Source organism: Eptatretus burgeri, chromosome 11, assembly GCF_056783735.1.
Source record: "Eptatretus burgeri isolate ZD-2024b chromosome 11, Ebu_testis_v1, whole genome shotgun sequence".
NCBI classification, from domain to species: domain Eukaryota; kingdom Metazoa; phylum Chordata; class Myxini; order Myxiniformes; family Myxinidae; genus Eptatretus; species Eptatretus burgeri.
This window is the reverse complement of record NC_140971.1, coordinates 101,619,080-101,637,804: the sequence shown is the minus strand read 5'-3', so window position 1 is coordinate 101,637,804 and position 18,725 is coordinate 101,619,080. Positions and strand designations below refer to the sequence as shown.

At 46.0% G+C, this 18,725-nt stretch overlaps 1 protein-coding gene across 4 annotated transcripts in view; it reads right to left on the bottom strand.

Annotated features, from left to right (window-relative positions):
- LOC147017779 (palmitoyltransferase ZDHHC3-like) overlaps positions 1–18,725 on the bottom strand; it is a 146,971-nt gene that overhangs the window by 77,479 nt on the left and 50,767 nt on the right. For all 4 annotated transcript variants that reach the window (XM_085847686.1, XM_085847688.1, XM_085847689.1 and 1 more), the window contains one exon: positions 8,523–8,619. In XM_085847686.1, the coding sequence (XP_085703812.1) occupies positions 8,523–8,619 (97 nt within the window). The remainder of the gene's footprint in view (positions 1–8,522; positions 8,620–18,725) is intronic.

The window sequence follows — 18,725 nt, the reverse complement described above, 5'->3', positions numbered from 1 at the left end:
GGAGCTTTACCCACTTTCAACTGTTTCACTACAGCTTGTCTTTCCACAAACGAAGGTGGCTCACAGTTGATTGGAGGGTCAGCAATAGGGATAGTAACTCTCCTGACATCTAACTCAACAGCTGGTGGGTCAGCTTGGTACTGCCGCTCAAAGTAACCGGCCCAGCGGGCCTTCACTTCAGACTCCTCTGTCAAGAGCTCACCACCCTCTGCTTCAACTGCAGTACACTGAGGGCTAGTTTTGGAGGAATACAATGCAAGGATCCCTCTGAAAGGAAGACGAGAAAATTGACCGCAGGTGATTCTCTACGCCTTCACAGATGCCTTGGACATAGGCCTTCTTGTCTGCCCTCAGCAAACGTAGTTTTATGCCACAGCACCTGAACAGCTTGGCTCTACAAATTAAGCCTGGCCCTAGAACTCTGGTCAATGGTATCCAGTGTTCATTGGGAGATAAAGTTCTTCTTCACCTGATGGTTGGTTACAAGACAACAAGCAACAACATCAAGGATGGTAGTCTTGAAGGCACTCCACAACTCTTCAGGATCCCCTGCAACCCCCAGAATCTCCTAGATACCCCCAGATTCACACTCAACTTGTTTGCAAACTCCTCAGCTACCCTCTCGTTCTTGAGTTTGCCAACATCTTACCTATGCTGAGATGGTACCATTCTCCAGGATTTGAGCTGAAACTTCAGAGTTGTTACAACAAGCCTGTAATCAGTATTGAGGAACTGAGCACTCCGGCAGACCCTGCGGTTCTCGAGCATCCTCCAGCGACCATCAATGAGTACGTGATCAATTTTCTTTGCCACACCACCAGCGTTGGAATGCCAAGTCCAATAATGTGGCTGTGGATGCTGAAACCATGAACCAGTCACCCTAAGTCCATGACATCTTGCGAAGTCAAGGAACTTAATGATACTCTGATTCACAGTTTCAGAACCATGGGGACCAATACATGCCTCATAACCATCCCTATCAATGCCAGTCGATGCACTGAAATCACTCAAGACTAGAAGAGTATCTCACCTGGGGTACTGATTAACCATAGACTTGAGCACAGCATAGAACGTTTCTTTCAAAGTGAGATCACTCGCCTCGGTCGGAGCATACACACAGAGACCAGGAAAATGATACCCAAGGAGTGAGGAATCCTCAGTCTCATAATATTCTGATTGACCTTATTAATATTCTTATTGATTATTAATATTCTGTCAGCTTATTGGACACAGCTACACCAACTTCTTATGTATGGTAACCATCAGAGTGAACAGACCAACAGTAGGTACAAGCTCCCACCATGATTTTACCACTATCCGGTATCCAAACCTCAAGGAGTGCTGCAATACTGATGTTCAAATGCTGGAGTTCAGGATAACAGCAGAGACAGGTGATCATCCTCTCCATGAGTGAGGTCATTCCAGGCACCCACCTGAAGTGGTGGGTACCTGGAATGACCTCACTGGACTGCCTCACGTTAACCAGAGGAGACCACCATCTGGTGGATGACACCTCAGCACCACCCCAACACACACCGCCACAACCTGACCCAGCAAGTTTTATCCATGGTTTTCTTCTTATCATCAAAGAATAGGGATTCTGAACACTTTGCCCCAATCCCATCATCTGGTATGCCGCCCTATAAAATGGCAGCTGCACAGGAGGTACTCCCATGAAATGGGTTTTTCTTAGTAAAGATTTCGTAAGTATATTGATGACTTCCATCCTCTGTTTGTGTGTTTGTGTGTTTGTGTGTTTGTTTGTAGGCACGATAACTTGAGAATGGAAGAAGCTACTAATGTCAAATTACACCACGTGATTCAGGAGGGTGATGGTTCGCGCTGATTAGATTTTGGTCAAAATCGGTCAAAGATCAAGGTCACAGTGAAGTCAAACATTCGATTTTTGATGGTTTGGTACAGAATCATCGTAGAAACTTCTGGTTTGCGTCGCTACCTTCTCGAGAGACAGCTTTTATTGGACAAGGTCAGAGGTCAAGTTGACGATTTCGTAAGTACCAGTCTATGACTGCTTGTTTGTGTTTTTTTGTGTATGTGGCAGAGTGAAGGGTTTTGCTGTGGCCGGAGTGCAAATCTTGCCACCAACCTCCTAGAAAGAGGTAACACAACTGCAAGAAGACATCCACACACACAGTTGGGCACCAGATATGGATGGCCGTTGGCTTACAAGGAGCTCCTCCACCGTTTGACAGGTTTTGTTTTTCATCCTGCTGGATGTCAATATCCATACATCCTCTTCACCAGGAAACATATGGTTGATCGGTTAATTGGTTTGGTCGCCGATTAGTCTATGGTTAATTGGTTTAGTCGCTGATAAGTCCATGGTGAATTTATTTAGTTGCAGACAACCAGACCATAAAAAAGTTAGTACAGATTTACTTGGTACATGTAAGCAAGTCACAGAATTGATCTGGCCTGACAAACCAATAAAGGGTGGAATCATCAGGAAATAGACAAAGGGGGTTTTCCCGAGTCAGAGAGCAGTCATCAATGAAGATCAGGAATATCACCGGGCCCAGAACACTGCCGTGGGGTACTCCATATTTCTCAGGGAAAGTAGATTATAGGATTTCGTTGAGAGCCACACGTTGTCTACAAAAGTAGAGGAAGTCAGGAAGCCATGTGTGGGGTTGGCTTTGGATGTCATTAGCAAGAGAGTTTGGAGAGAAAGGCAGGATGCCTGATTGTATCAAAAGCATGAGTTATGTCCAGTGAGATGGCCCTGATCATATATCTGACACTTGGGGCCTCCATCAATTGTTGGGTGAGTAGAAGCAGCATGTCCAAGGTAGAGTGACCAGGTCTGAATCCGAATTGATGATTTGAGATGAGGTCATTGGAGAAAAGGAAGGATTTCATATCAGCTATGATGATGGATTACATGACCTTGCTGATGATTGGAAGTAAGCTGATAGGCCTGTAGTTGAGTGGATGAGTTTTTGCACCTTCTTATGTAATGCTGACAGGCCTGTAGTTGTTGATGTTGGCTGATTTCCAAGCAGATGGAAGATGATATCACAAATGACAGGGTGAAAAGGACAGAGAGAGGATGTGCAAGATGAGTACAGCAGGTGTTTAGGACACATGTGCTGAAGCTGTCTGGTCCAGGAGCAGAGTCAAGTGTCGAGGGTTGACAGAAACTTCTCCACCTTCTCAGTTGCAAAAGAGAGAGTCCAGGAACAGTTGGAAAGAACTGGGAAGGGTGAGTGCAGAGAGTGAGGGGTTGGGGACACAAGATTTTGAAGCAAACACAGAATTGAGGCAATTGGCCTTCATTTGAAGAGAGGGAATAGATGGAAGGAAAGCATACACCAGAGACAGACTTAACACGGTCTCCAGATTATAGAGGAGGAAGACAAGTTTAAAAGTGCAATATTGAGGTGAGACAGATGTTGTTTTCTGGCTCTCCTTAGAGTGGACACACACTTGTTGCAGACTTTTTGGAATGCACTGAGATTTGCATTCAGTTGGATTTGCAGAGCAGGAAAGTCGTTTCAGAGCAAGTGCCTCACCACAGGATTCAGTATACCATGGGTGAGAGGAAGGGTAGGACAACTGAAGACGAGATGGGATAAATCTGTGGATGAGAGAGAGAGCAGGCTTTTGTGGAAGAATTCCAAGGATGAGTTACCATCAGGGGCAATAGATATATTTCTGAATATATCAGAATAGACCAGGCAATAGACCAGTTCTGAAAAGAGATGGCTTCTTGCAGTCCCTGCCTTGAGTGATCTGCCAGACTCACTGGTGCTGACACAGCTCTCTGAAAATAGCCAGAGAGATGTTGACTCTCACAAGCACATGATCAGATGAACCAACTGAAGCAGAAGAAGACCAAGAGACATTTGCAGGAAAGTTTGTCATCACTCAGTCCAGAAGGGAGGATTTACCATTGGGAAAAATGCAAGTGGGAAAGTTCACAGAACGGGGTACAGGTTGATCAAACCGGACGAGACAATAGTCAGCGTGAGACATGAAGGAATCAGGGACATCCTGTGTGAGGAAGGAGTCTGTTAAATCATATGATGTCTGGGCTGTCAGCAGCAGCCTGGATTGAGAAATCTATCAGGTTGGAAAGAAGGCCTCGGATGTTTGAGGTCCACACAGTAAGGGACAGGGGAAGAGGCGTTGGGTGGGTGCGGGACAGGAAGGAGGCTTGGAGGCTGAGGAACGGGTGGAGGAAGATGGGAAGATGTAGGCTGGAGAGCACGATGGGGTGGGGCAGGATTGCAGGAGGGTGGAAGATGGGAGGGGTGGGATGGGGGGGATGGGAGAGGGCAGGACGGGGGGAGATGGGAGAGGGTGGGATGAGGGACAAGATGGAAGAGGGCGGGACTGAGGGGGAGATGGGATTGGGTTAGATGGGGGGTGAAATGGTGTTGGGTGGGACTGGGGGGGAGATGAGAGGGGGCAGGATGGGGGGGAGATTGGATAGGGCAGGATGGGGGAGGAGAAGCGAGGGGCGAGACAGGGGGAGCGAGTGGTGAGATGGGGGGAGGGATGGGTGGGACAGTGGGATATAGGAGGGGTGGGATTGGGCGAGGTGGGAGGGGCAGGATGAGCGGGAAGACAGGAGGAGGCAGGACAACGGGAAGAGGGAAGGTGGCAGAACAAGGAGGAAGCCGAGACGGGGCAAGATGAGAAGGAAGTGGAGAGGGGCAGGTTGATGGAGAGGGAATCTGGGAAGGGGAAGCATTGTGGGGGTGGTATTTTTTATTATTAAACAGGTATTTTTCTTCAACTTTTACACAGGAACAGTCAGGAGAATTGCCAATAGCTGAGAGTATCTATCGAGGAGGCAGAAGATCCAGGTTGGAGTGGAGGAAGTAAGGGAACAGCGAGGTAATCTAAGAGGAGATAAGGCTCCAGGTCCAGATAATATGCAACTGAGAGTATTGAGGTAGGTGGCTGAGCAGGTAAGTGAGAGATTAATGGATATTTTCAATAGTTCAGTGGAGTCAGGACAGATACCGGAGGATTGGAGAGTCGCAAATGTAACACCATAATTTAAGAAAGGATCCAGAGAAGAATTGGGGAACTACAGGCCTGTTCGTTTTATTTCAGTTGTGGGGAAGGTGTTGGAGACATGATGGACCAGATGAGGACACATTTAAACAAATACAAACCAATTAAAGGTCGTCAACATGGGTTTACCAGAGGTAGTTCCTGTGTAACAAATCTTTTGGAGTTCCATGAAGCAGTGTCTGATTGGGTGGATGAGGGAAAGGCAGTGGACATAGTATATCTTGACTTCTAAGAAGGCATTTGATAAGGTACCATATCGGAGGTTGTTAGCCAAAGTGAGGCCTTGTGGAGTGGCTGGTCAGGTAGCTAATTGGATTGCAAACTGGCTCAGTGGAAGGAAGCAAAGAGTGGCTGTGAGTGGAAGGATGTCTTGCTGGGAGGTTGTAAGTCGCGGGGTACCTCAGGAATCAGAACTCGGACCATTACTCCACATTATTTACATCAATGATTTGGATAATGGGGTAAAGAGTAAGCTTTCCAACTTTGCAGATGATACAAAGCTTGGAGGTGAGGTGGATAGCAGAGAGGGGTGGTGATCAGATACAGGAAAGTATTGATACTTGCAGAGATTGGGGAAAAAGATTGGCAGATGTAGTTCAACCTGAGTAAGTGTAAGGTGTTATTGATGGGAAAGAGCAATGAAAATAGAGATTACAGGATGCAAGGGGTAACTTTAGAGCGTGTCACACAGAAAGGGGGATCTGGGGGTGGTAATAGATATGGGAGGTAAGCAGGCAGCATCGTGCCAGGCAGCTGCAGGTAAAGCAAATAAGGTTTTAGGTGGTATTCGGAGGGGGATCATTTATAAATCAAAAGAGGTGGTGTTAACATTGTACAGGAATTTAGTGAGGGCCACATCTAGAATATTGTGTGCAGTTCTGGTCAACACAGTTCCGGAAGGACATCGATGCCAGAGAGAGGGGTTCAGCACAGGGTTACTGGATTGATTCCGGGCCTAGCTCGACTCAGCTATGAGGAGATGCTGAAGGAGACAGGGCTTTATACACTAGAAAGGAGGCGGAAACGAGGAGATATGATGGAGATGTTTAAAATAATGAAACGTAGAGAAAAATAAGTGCAGATGAATTATTCAACAGAGTATACAATGATAGGCCCAGGGGCCATAGCCTGATAGTAAAGAAGAGGAGAGTTAAGATGGTGGTGAGGCAGGGGGCTTTTACTCAGAGTAGTTAATGCATAGAATGGTCTCCCTGGAAAGGTAGTGGCAGCAGAAACAGTAGATAAGTTTAAATTAGAATTAGATCGGTACCTGGAAGTAATGGAGATAGAGGGAGATGGGTTTGTTGGCAGGACTTTTAGGTAACTTGAGCATTGATGGGTGATTGTGTGCATTTGTACGGAGTGTTGTTGGTGTGGGTCTCATCAAGGGGGGTTGTGTGGTTGATGTGTGTTTTTTAACCAAGCCAATACCCCTCCCCTAAGGAGAAATTATAAAAAAAACTTAAAATAAAAAAATTAATGAATGCAAAAACCCAGAAAAACACTTAAAAAAAATTTTTTTACTTGCATTTTCTTCTTTGGATCTTGTGTTGCTACATTCGTGTGGTGTTGATGTGGTGCACGCATGATGGGCTGAATGGCCTCCACCTATGTCTAATTTCCTTGTGTGTCCTTGTGTACGGGAATTCCAGGTATAAGGCAGAATAATATTGTGTCCGAGTGAAAGTTTTTCGGGGGTTTCTTTTTGAAGGATAGCATTGTGAGGACAGAAAAGCCAAACAATTTAGAAAAAATACACCCGTGCGGGAGTGACGGTCATCTCTGTGAGAAAATATATCGCCTCCTGAAGGTAGGGCAGTTTTTGCAAACTTTGAAGTCACGTGACGCGAAAACGAAAGCGAAATTCGAAAATCCGTCCTGACCAAATTTAGATATTGTCCCATAGATTCATATGCCACAATCAAATTCAATATCGCTTGAGAAATGTAGGAGGATATAGATTTTGAAAATTGTCATTTTCGCATTTTTTGCCAACTTTGAAGTCATGTGGCACGAAAACGAAAGCGAATATCGAAAATCCGGCCTGACCAAAATTTAGATATTGTCCATAGATTCATATGCCACAATCAAATTCAAGATCGCTTGAGAAATGGCAGAGGAGATAGAATTTTGAAAATCGTCATTTTCGCAACTTCAAAGGCCTCGTGACCTTGACCTTGACCTTCGGTGACCTTGAAAGTCATACCATCGTGTACGTCTCATCGACCTCTATCAGGATCACTAATGACCAGATCTCCCGCTTCAACTTCATTGTGAACGGACGGACGGACGGATAGTCACCTCTCCTCTCAACACCAATATTATTAGGTCATGCTCGAAAAGATGACCTAAAAGAAAAAAAACCAAATGTCAGGAGTGTTGAAAAGGCTGAAAATGCTTAATGGCCAACCATTGCTCACAATATTTGGATAATGGAGGGGCTTCCTACAAAAAAGCATGCACAACATGGCTGCAAGATGTTGAACAAATTGGAAGAAAATGAACAACTTAATATAATACAGAAATTTGAACCTGATGCCACAGAACAAAACCAGAAGAACACTTGGTAGAGCGCATACCTCTGTCCTGTAATGCCTCATTCGCAATGACATATCTGGCCCAATACATTTTTGAGATATCGTGCGAAATATCGGTTTAGCCCCTTCTCTCGATGGTGAAGAATCACTTAAAAATTATCAGATCTAGATCCGGATTTTCACCAAAATTGAATCAATTCGTCCTTATCACACACCCAACATGTGCACTAAGTTTTGTCCGAATCCGTCCACAACTTTTTGAGATATCTTGTACACAGGCGAACAAACAAACAGACAGAAAGGGGTGAAAACATAACCTCCTTCACCTTCAGTGGCGGAGGTAATTAGACGAAGTTCTCCTGCATAGGTGGAAAAGTTTTATAGTGGATCAAGACATGTTTATCAGATTGGACACAAAGAGTAATCACTCAAGGCGCCAAATCAAAGTGAGCTGATGTCAATTGTAAGTTCTGTCGGCCAAGGATCAGTGAGTGATTGGGCCGTTATGCTTCCTCATCATTATGAACCACTGTGATGAAAATTTGCATGAGGAAACTGTCATCAGCAAATTTGTGGATGACACCAAGGAATTGCACATGACGAACTCTGGACGAAGAAGGAATTTGAAACCCACAACGAAACCAACATGTATTTACAAGTGAATCAATGTGAAGCAAATCAATTCACTTATAAATTTGTCTTCTTTGCAGTGCATGAGAAGAAGAAAAAAAACAACACCTGATTTTATGCTTTGGCAAAAAATGGCTCTTTAAAATTTTGGATCATAAAACTAAACATTGAAGGATTTGAGAAAGATGCATACTTGATAAGTCACCAATTTGTCAGATTAACAGAAAAAAGTGCCTCCATCGTCCAAGAGGTTACATCATAAATTCTAAGAATTGCAAGCAATATGCAGAATGGATTACAAGAACTCACGGTAAAGAGGACAAAATATTTCTGATTGCTTTCTCCCACACAGTTGTTCACCCACGGGCAGTGGTGATCCATCTTGCGTATGCATCGCTTGCAAATGCTATGGCAGAAATGAGATATCGGTGACAAGTGCAGAGGGATCACATAATAACAGCACAACAATGTTTCAACAATGAGATGGAATACTGCATGTACTTCAGGAGAGCTATTCATTGTACATGGAGTGTGAGATTTGTCATTGGTAGCTCCATCACATCCTTTAACGTGCCTTTCTCCATCTTTACTAACCCAGTGCTTTTAAGCGCATATCTCCACCATTTCCCATCAAGTTTACCTAATATTAGTGTTCCTATCTGAACACTCATGAGACAGGGAATACAGGTTCAAATCTCATCTTGAGATGTTCATTTTTATTCCATTGTCCACAAATGTTCTTATAATTCAAGAAAAATTAAAATAATGTTGACTTAAAATATAAATAAAAAAATTAAAATAAAGTTCAATGCTGTTTGAGTTATACCATGATCTTGATGTAATTAAGTAGGGATTTAGTGGTGATAGATTATATCTAGTAAATGTCCATTTCTTTAAGGGGGAAATTATAATTGTCACGTAATTAGATAGGAAGACGGGTTAGGGTAAGTGTTGATGCGTATTCCCTTTTAGTATTTCCTGCAGGCTTGCCGTTACGTGAAAGAACGGTGCTGTGGATGGCTCCGCCCCCCTGCTGACCATTGGCGGAGGATCGCAGACAGAGGACTAATGAAGCGCTCCATTGGGAGTTACAGAGACCCTGGAGCATGAGGCGGCCTGATTGGAGGATTGAGAGAAAGGGAGGAGATACTGTATATTTGCGGACGGCTCCGCCCCCTGATGACCAGTTGCGGAGGACCGCAGACAGAGGACCAACGAGGCGCTCCGTTGGGAGGACCAGAGACTCGTGAGCATGAAACGATCTGATTGGGAGAGAAAAATATATAAAACAGCTTGCGGGGTTTGTTCACATCCCCTTGCTCTTGCCTCATGCCTCTTGCTCTTGCCTCATACCTCGTGTCTCTTTCCTCGTCCCTCTTTCCTCGTGCCTCTTGCCTCACTTCATTTTGCTCTCGTGTTCTGCTGGCTCTGGGTACGGGACCGGACGGTGGGCAGACTTGCCTCTCTCTCCTGCTCGCTCTTGGCGCATGAACTGGGTTCCCTGGCGGCTGTGAGCGGTTTGGGCCCACACCACAGGAGGTCCACGAATCAAAAACAACACCACGGGCAATAGGGTGGTTCACAATATAATGGTATAAGTAAAAGTTTTCCAAATTTTGCCAGATCGCATTTTGCCTTGTTCCTATTGACATTTTGAACATCTATACCAAAAATTGAGCCAATAGGACACCATTAAAGGGTGGCACACTTTTTCACAATTTTTATTGCTCAACCTAAGTTCTATGGACAGTTGCGGAACTTACTGAGTAATTGCTAACATCATGTCCCAAGCTCTTTGCTGTCACTATGAAGGATGCAGCAGTCTGACGATTGGATAGACCCTCTCTGTCCCATGTTGTTGTCAATAAAGCAACAAGTACTTCAGATGAGCCTCACTTCTTTAATCCTGCATGTGAGATATGGCTGGGCTTGGCAGGCGTTGTCCTGTAAGCGAACTCTTCGTCTGAACCATCTTCAGAGGCTGTTGATGAATCTTGTCCAACTTCTTCCCTCAATCGAGATAGCGTGTGAGTACCTTGGATACACTTCTGTTTTGCCATTGTTTCTGCACTGTGTTCAGCTCTTGCGTTTCTCTCAGCTTCTCTTGCCCTCTTTCTCTTATCCTTTCCTTGCTGAACCTTGTCTACACATCCAAAAGAGCATGACATCCGGTCTTCTCTTTGGCGCCTAAGAAATTCTTTGTCTTCTTCGGGGATCTTCAGGTCGAATATGTTTGCTGCAGCAATATCGAAGAGGTCCTGAAGATCCCCTAGCCAAGTTTCACGACGTTAAAGAGCTCCATCCGTCTCTCTGTTTTTCTCTTTTATTAGTTTCTTGTACTCCGCATACAGCTTCTTGATCTTTTTTCGAAGATTGGCATCCGTCATTGTCGGGAAACTGGCTCTCTCCCATATCTTCTTTGCTTCATCCATTGTTGCTGTTGTGGCCTTTGATAATGCCTTCCCCTCTTCAATATGATAGAGGAGGTGGAGTAGCACTTGCTCCTTTGAGGGAAGGAGAGCTCCTAAAATGGAAGGTAGAGGGGGCTTCTCGAGCAAGTTACATTTCTTTCTTGATGCCATTATTCCTAAAAAATAGAAAAAAAAAACGTCAACAGTGTGAAAAAGTGTGCCACCCTAAATGTGCAGAAATTGACTCCATTTTGGTACAGATGCTTACAATGCCAATTAGAACAAGACAAAAAGCGATCTGGCAAAATTTTATGAAAATAAATTTTGTGAAACACCCTAACGGGCAAGCCTGCCAAACTAGCTACGTTGTGTGTGTGTGTGTGTGTGTGTGTGTGTGTGTGTGTGTGTGTGTGTGTGTGTGTGTGTGTGTGTGTGTGTGTGTGTGTGTGTGTGTGTGTGTGTGTGTGTGTGTGTGTGTGTGTGTGTGTGTGTGTGTGTGTACCTGGTGCCTTAGAGGGTTTGAATTTCGTGTACAGATTTTATTTGATTCTTTACATTTTGTTGTATATACATTGAAATTGTTTGTGCTTTCCCCCACCCCCGAATCAACACCAACCTTCGTCAAATCGCCCACGGATCCCTCCTCTTGCCGAGCCTTTTTATCGCTCTTGTGCATAAATAAATAAACGCTATTTACTCAGTAAAGTGCCACGTGCCACCTTTCTCGTCCCGTTTGCTCTAGAGCGATCAAAACCGCCACCCTTGGGTTATAAAAATAAACCGCCTCCATCGTTTCGGCTCATCTTACGTTGGCGGGATTTGGTCAAGTCCCGTGAACGCCACATTGGTGTCAATCGTGTAGGGTATTCAAACTCCTCTGAATTATATTTGGTATCGGGAGAATATACCAAGATTAAAATCTCGCTATGAATTGGAATATAAAATTACCTGAGAAAAGCGCGCGAGCGCGGGAAAATTTTGGCGGGATTTTTCAAATTACATTTTATTGGTGGCAAACGGGACTTCTGCACCATGGTGATGTGCAGATGTTTGAAGAGGAAGGCCACGTGTCTGGCAGTGAGTCGGGGGAAGAAGGGAGAGACGGGGGTAGGATCGGAACCTCCCCCATTCCGAGCGTGTACCATGCTTCATCGCTCGTAACGGAGCCGGCGGCGCCGGAAACCGGCGCGATGTCGATCCAGGCAATGTTGGAACATTTAATGAGTGAAATTACAGCACAGAGAGCAGACATGAAACGCCAATTGGATGATAATAAAGAAGAATTGGGCAATTTGGGGATTAAAATTACAGCACAGAGGGCAGAAATGGCAAATCAATTGGTGATACAGAGGGCAGAAATGGCAAATCAATTAGTGATACAGAGGGAAGAAATTACATCAATTAGGGGAAATGGGGACACAGTTGGGTGCACGGATCGATTTAATGAGGGATGAATTAGGGGAAAAGATGGAGAAATGAAAACGGAGATGGAGGAGAGTGTGGATGTTAAATTGGGGGAAATACAAAGTAAATTCGAGGATAGATTGGAGGAAACAAAGGGAGAAATTACATTGGAGGCGGAAAAGAAACGGAAAACATTGGAAGATAAAATTGAGGCAACGAACATTCGGGTTGATAAAGTGGATGAAGGCCTGGAACGTCATCGTGCCTGTGTGGATGCTCGTATGCGGCAGCAAGTAGAAGAATGGGGAGAGTTGAGGAAGCAAGGGATGAATTTGGTGGAGGAGGTAAAAGGATTGGAAGCTCGTTTGGACGAGCATGATAAAATTATGAGCCAAGAGGGATTCTTAGATAAAGGCCTGGTGGAGCCGTGTTTTGGCAGTAGAGTGTCCGCGTTGGTTGAGGAGCAGCTACAAACTCGTGACGGAGCCTTGGAGGAGGTTGTGCAGGCCCAGAAGAGTCTGCGAGAAGAGGTGAATCGGTCCATTCAACGTTTGGAACAGGAGGCAAAATTGACCCATAAGACCCTCACCACAAAACATCTTTGTCCACCAGGAGCTCCAAAATTGGATATGCAGCCGCAAGGGTGTTTGATCCCTGGGCTGGATTTGGACAAGGGAGAAAATGGAAAGCGGGCTGCCAGGAAAGTGATCCCCCTGGTAAATTTTGACGGGTCAGGGAGCCTTGAAGCTTTTCTGACGCAATTTGAGTGTGTTTCCCGACTGAACGAGTGGAACGAGCGGGAACGTACAGGGAATTTGGTGGCAACGTTGCGGGGACCAGCCGCAGATGTGTTAAACGTGGTCGCGGAGGGGATGTTGACCAGCACCCACATTTGCGAGGCGTTGAGCTGTCGGTTTGGGTTCGCAGTGAACTGTGATCTGGTACGGGCCCAGCTCCAGCACCGCAGATAAAAGCCGGGTGAGACAGTGCAGGAGCTGGCACAGGACATTTACCAATCAGTCAGGATCACGTATCAGGACCGAACAGTGGAGGCGTGGGACAGACTGGCACTAGAAAAAATTATAGCTGCTCTTCCAGACCCTGAAGTCTGAGCGCTAGTGGAGCTACAGGATCCGCCCACCATTCACTGAGCAGCCGAGTGCGCGGCCAGGCTGGCCTCGTGGAGGAGGCCGGGTCGGGTGTCCGAGAGGCCGACGGTGACGGTCCGACAGGCGGAGATTCGGAATCAGGGAGAGGGGCTGGGAGAAATAGCCATTACCCAAATGCTTCAGGGGATTATCCAGCAACTGTCAAGTTTGACAAGGGTTAATTTGGCAGTAAGTGCGCCACAGCGGCGGGGTCCGGCACAGCAAATGGAGCAATTTGATTATGGCCGAGGGGGTCCGGAACCGGACGAGACATTACACCGATACCCACGGGGGCCTTTTATGGGGAGTTGTTTCCAGTGCGGGTGAAGAGGACACATCCAACGACATTGCCGGTACCCGGCGATGGAGAGACCCTCCAATAGACTTTTAAGTCCAGAGAGGATGGATCCTCCTGCTGAACCCCCAGGTCTATCCGAGGTGCCCTTACCTAGGTCGCGCCCGGAAATCACTGTCGGGGGTTGGGGAAACTAGATCAGGCTGAGCATACAGGGTCATGCTCGGCTGGTGAGATTGTGGTGAAGTGCCCTCCTTTGGTGAAAATAGTGAATTGAGGGGAAAATTGGTCGCTTCTGTGCAGGAGCTTGGGCCCAAGCAACCTCCTGCCCCATGATGCTGAAGGTGAGTGATTTGGAACTGTCCTGGGTTTGTAAGTTCTGCTGGGTTTTAGAGTGACAATAGGGACAGTGGGTAATTGGTAATAAAGCGGGCACAAGTGGCTGTGTGAGTGAGATGTGTGAGTCCCTCGATCCCGTACAACTTGAAACGTGCAGCAAGGGCATGAAGTCCGCATAATTTTAGAGTGAGGCAAATTTGAAAATTGGCTCCCCAGGTAACGCTGGGTCTATTAGCAACTGGAGGACGCAGTCGCATGTAAATATCCTGTAAATAGTGTCGTTAAGGCTTAGAGTAGGAATGTAAATTACAAGTGTTGTGTTTTTGTGGAACCTTTTGTTTCCCCTCCCCAGGTCACCAGAGAGAGTGTTGGACAGGAGCAATGATCCAGAGGGTGGAGTGCAACTTTGTTCAGTGCTCTTATGTGATTATATAAAAAATTTTAAAATGTATATTTAAAAAAAAAAATGAAAATGGAAGTGATTGTTTCGGCGAGGTTCAGGCCATAAGGGGGGGGGGTACATTAAGCAGAATAGGTTAGCTAGCTGCGGCTCGCTGCCCATTGCCCCTCCTGCTTTATTACGGTAGGTTAAATAGGTGTGTCAGTAAGTGGTAAGGCTGGTACGGTAGCGCCTGTGATATACCTTGCAGGAGCTGCGGTACCAGAGGAGGGGGCAGTGTTAGGTCAGGTGGTCAGGTGGTCAGGTGGGTTCGAGGAAGAAATAGCTGGGTTAACAAAAGGGGTAGAAAACCTTAGGAAGGACGGGAACAATAGAGGAGTTAAGGACGGCACAGAAAAAACATGAAAGGAAGAGATAATAGTGATAAAAAAGGAGTGTAAAAGTGGCATGATGTGGTAACAGCAAAAATAGCAGAGATGGGGGCAGACGATGGAGGAAGGAGAGCATGCAATGGACAAGCAAATAGAGGAGGAAAACGCGGTAGTATAATTGGTGGGAGTAAAACGGGAGATAGAAGGAATGAAGTCGAAAATGGAGCAGACAGAGAAACAGTTGAAAAGAGCCATGGAGGAAGTTAAAAGACTTAAATGGGGAGATAGAGAAGAATGAAAAACAAGCAGTAGATAAGAGAAGGTAAAAAGAGCAAAGGAGGAATTGATGGGATGTTTGGATGCATTGTTTAAGGACCAACATAATGCATTGCAGGTTCAAGGAGAAAGGACATGGATTCCCCTGGAGAATGGGGGCGGAGTGATTGGGTAGGTAAGGAAGGGTGAGAGGGAGGAGATGGATGATGTGAAAGAGAGCATGCCACAGTTTGGTGAAATAAAGTTCCTGAGTTTTGTTGGTTGCACGAATGGAGTAGAGTATGTGGCGATTGTGTGGGAACGGAGAATGTGACTGGACGAGAGAATATTGGGTGAGTGCTGACCCAGATGGGGGCAGTAGTTACCAGGACTTATGGGAGGGGTGCTCCTTCCATGTGTGGTAAATTAAAAAGATTAAGTTTTCAAGCTGCGACAGTCTGTGAAGCTGTGACGGAGCGCGGAGCACTCGGTCGGGGTGACGGAGCGCGGAGCACTCGGTCGGGGTGACGGAGCGCGGAGCACTCGGTCGGGGTGACGGAGCGCGGACCACTCGGTCGGGGTGACGGAGCGCGGACCACTCGGTCGGGGTGACGGAGCGCGGACCACTCGGTCGGGGTGACGGAGCGCGGACCACTCGGTCGGGGTGACGGAGCGCGGACCACTCGGTCGGGGTGACGGAGCGCGGACCACTCGGTCGGGGTGACGGAGCGCGGACCACTCGGTCGGGGTGACGGAGCGCGGACCACTCGGTCGGGGTGACGGAGCGCGGACCACTCGGTCGGGGTGACGGAGCGCGGACCACTCGGTCGGGGTGACGGAGCGCGGACCACTCGGTCGGGGTGACGGAGCGCGGACCACTCGGTCGGGGTGACGGAGCGCGGACCACTCGGTCGGGGTGACGGAGCGCGGACCACTCGGTCGGGGTGACGGAGCGCGGACCACTCGGTCGGGGTGACGGAGCGCGGACCACTCGGTCGGGGTGACGGAGCGCGGACCACTCGGTCGGGGTGACGGAGCGCGGACCACTCGGTCGGGGTGACGGAGCGCGGACCACTCGGTCGGGGTGACGGAGCACGAACCACTCGCTCAAGATGACGGAGCACGAACCACTCGCTCAAGATGACGGAGCACGAACCACTCGCTCAAGATGACGGAGCACGAACCACTCGCTCAAGATAACAGAGCATGAACCACTTGCTCTGAATTCCGTAGCGCAGCAAAAGCGTCTGCAGTGATTGAACAATTTGCTCAGAATGACATAGTGCGGTACCGCTATCGACTGAAGGGAGCTCAGGAAGTGGCTTAAGCACTCAATGAAGCACTCCAATTAAATAATTGATGAGGAACGTTTGGCCAGGCTGTGGCTGCTTACCACATAGTATCGCTTTAACTTTAAAGCCGGTGTTTCCCACGCCTGCAGCAGTAAATTAAATTAAATTAAATTAATTAGTTCAAATGATGACTTTTATTTATCCACAAAAGAGTTGCTCTTTAATATAGAATAACCATGGAGACATTGCAAAGTTTAATCACCCGTGAAATAAATATTGCAGATAACCCGCAACGTTGCCCATGAAACAAATATTGCAGATACCTCGCAGCATTTCCCGCTCATCTGTGCATGTGTCACGTAGTATATCATTTGCGGTCCACGCAAACAATATAACCTAATTTTAAAACGTTCGTTTTTTAAACCAGATTTGTTTCGATTCCTTGCAGTGCACCTCAGATCTTGTGGGATTTCTGCCTCCAAAAATATAAACACAGATCTGACAGACGCTATGGATAAGCAGTCCCTCTGGGAGACAAGGTGTGATGTCAAGCAGTGAATGCATTCAGTCATATAGCTAAATGAAGCTGGTTAATTTTAGCACGTTCCTAAATCTTTTGTTCACTAAATATAATTCTCCAAACAGTAGAAAAAAATATCTTTAATGCTTTGGAAATTGCACATTTTCTTGCATTTATATGGAGGAGGGAACATAGCCTGACTTGTTTAAAATACAGAGACATGACAGAAGTAAATAGGCATGATGATTTTAAAAGAATTTATTTATTTAACATTTGAAGAACATTTGATCCAATTTAATAGATACATTAGTATTTTGTAGACTTGCCATTTGCAGATTGCAACGCTTTTACTATTTCAGGCACAGAACTAACGAGTTCCGAAATGTTCTCTTGTGGTATTTCTACCCAGGCTTCACGCAAAAGATTTAGCAATTCTGCCCGTGATGTTGGTTTCCTGGACTTTTTTTTCCACACAGCTCGATCCAATATGGCCCAGAGGTGTTCAATGGGATTCATGTTAGGAGACTGACATGGCTATGGAAGTGACTTGATCAAATTTCTGTCCTGCCATTCGTGGGCCTTTTTGTAGTGTGGCATGGAGCTCCATTCTCCACTCCATTGAACAGAGTGTTGTTTTTGACTCTGACCAGTGGAGAAGAAAGGGAGATGTCCATCCTCAAAAATAGAAATGTATGTAATCGTGTTGATGTTGCCAACACACTCCACAAGCTCTGACCGACCAGCACTTCAGATTGCTCCCCACACCATCACTGAAAAACCTCCATGTTTGACAGTTAGCTGCAATCCGTTCGAAGAAAACTCTTGACTGGGAAGTCTCCAAACCCATACGTGTCCACTTTCAGAAAATTGAGCAAATTGGGACTCATCTGAAAAAATGACACTTTGCCAAACTCCAAGGGTCTGTTGGCCATCTCATCAGCCCACTTCTTTCTCCTTTGAATGTTGGCTAGTCTCAGAAGAGGCTTTCTCCGAGCTGCTTTCCCATAGTGGCCCAGTTGATGAAGGTACCGCACACAGCAGTTCTTGAGCTAACTTGGACATCCTCTGAAACATCTGCTGCCTCGCAACGAAGAATTTTCTCAATGGACCGCTTGACAGCTCAAAGACACCTTTCTGAGGGCCCAGGTCGACCAGAACGGGAATCTGTGGATTCCTTGCCTTCGCTGGTGAATTGCACAATCACCCAATTGACCGTAGAAAGTGGAATGCCAAGGTTCTGAACTATCTGACACTGGCTGACTCCACCTTCCGATTGGCCAACAATTCGTCCTCTGAAAATCGCGAAGGTCGTGTGCTCCCTGGGTTTGAGGAATCGTTAATTGTCATACATGACCTAGGAACTCATTTCTGCAGATAAATTATTGAATATTAGGACAAATCACTGAGTAAAACTTGCTTTATACAGATGGAATGAATAAATTTAAGGTGTCTATTTACTTCTGTCATGTCTCTGTAAGTAGGTATATCGGCTTAGTTATAAGATTCGTTATTTCTTTAAATTATCAGAGTTCACTCCAGATCTCGACACTTATTTAGTCTGGATGATATCCGATCCTCAAAGCTGAAATAACATTTGAAAACAAGCTCCTAACTCGAAAAATATAGCACTTACAAAAGCGATGTACACAACGATTCGTACCTATGATGAACAGGCATTCGATAATATGAGTGAGGAAAGTGGAAAAAAAAGACTTTATCGTTAAGAAATTATTGCAACCTGTTCCAAGTTGAGCAGACCAAAAAACATGGTGGCTTCAGACCCAGTGAGGTTATATAGGATACACCTGAAGACCCACATCGAGAGCATTGACCGAGGATGGTGCCTGATAAAGGATATAATGAAATAAGGCCATTAATTAACTTCAAAAGGGGTGTTTTCAATTAACTCAAACACCCAATTTTAATTCTTGCACTTTCTTTCAGTTTTCTTAGTGTGTATGCAAAGTTTCAGGCTGCTAGGTTTTATGGTTTTGGAGTTATGGAGAAGACATACTGATACACTGACCAACACAAACACACACACACACACACACACACACACACACACACACACACA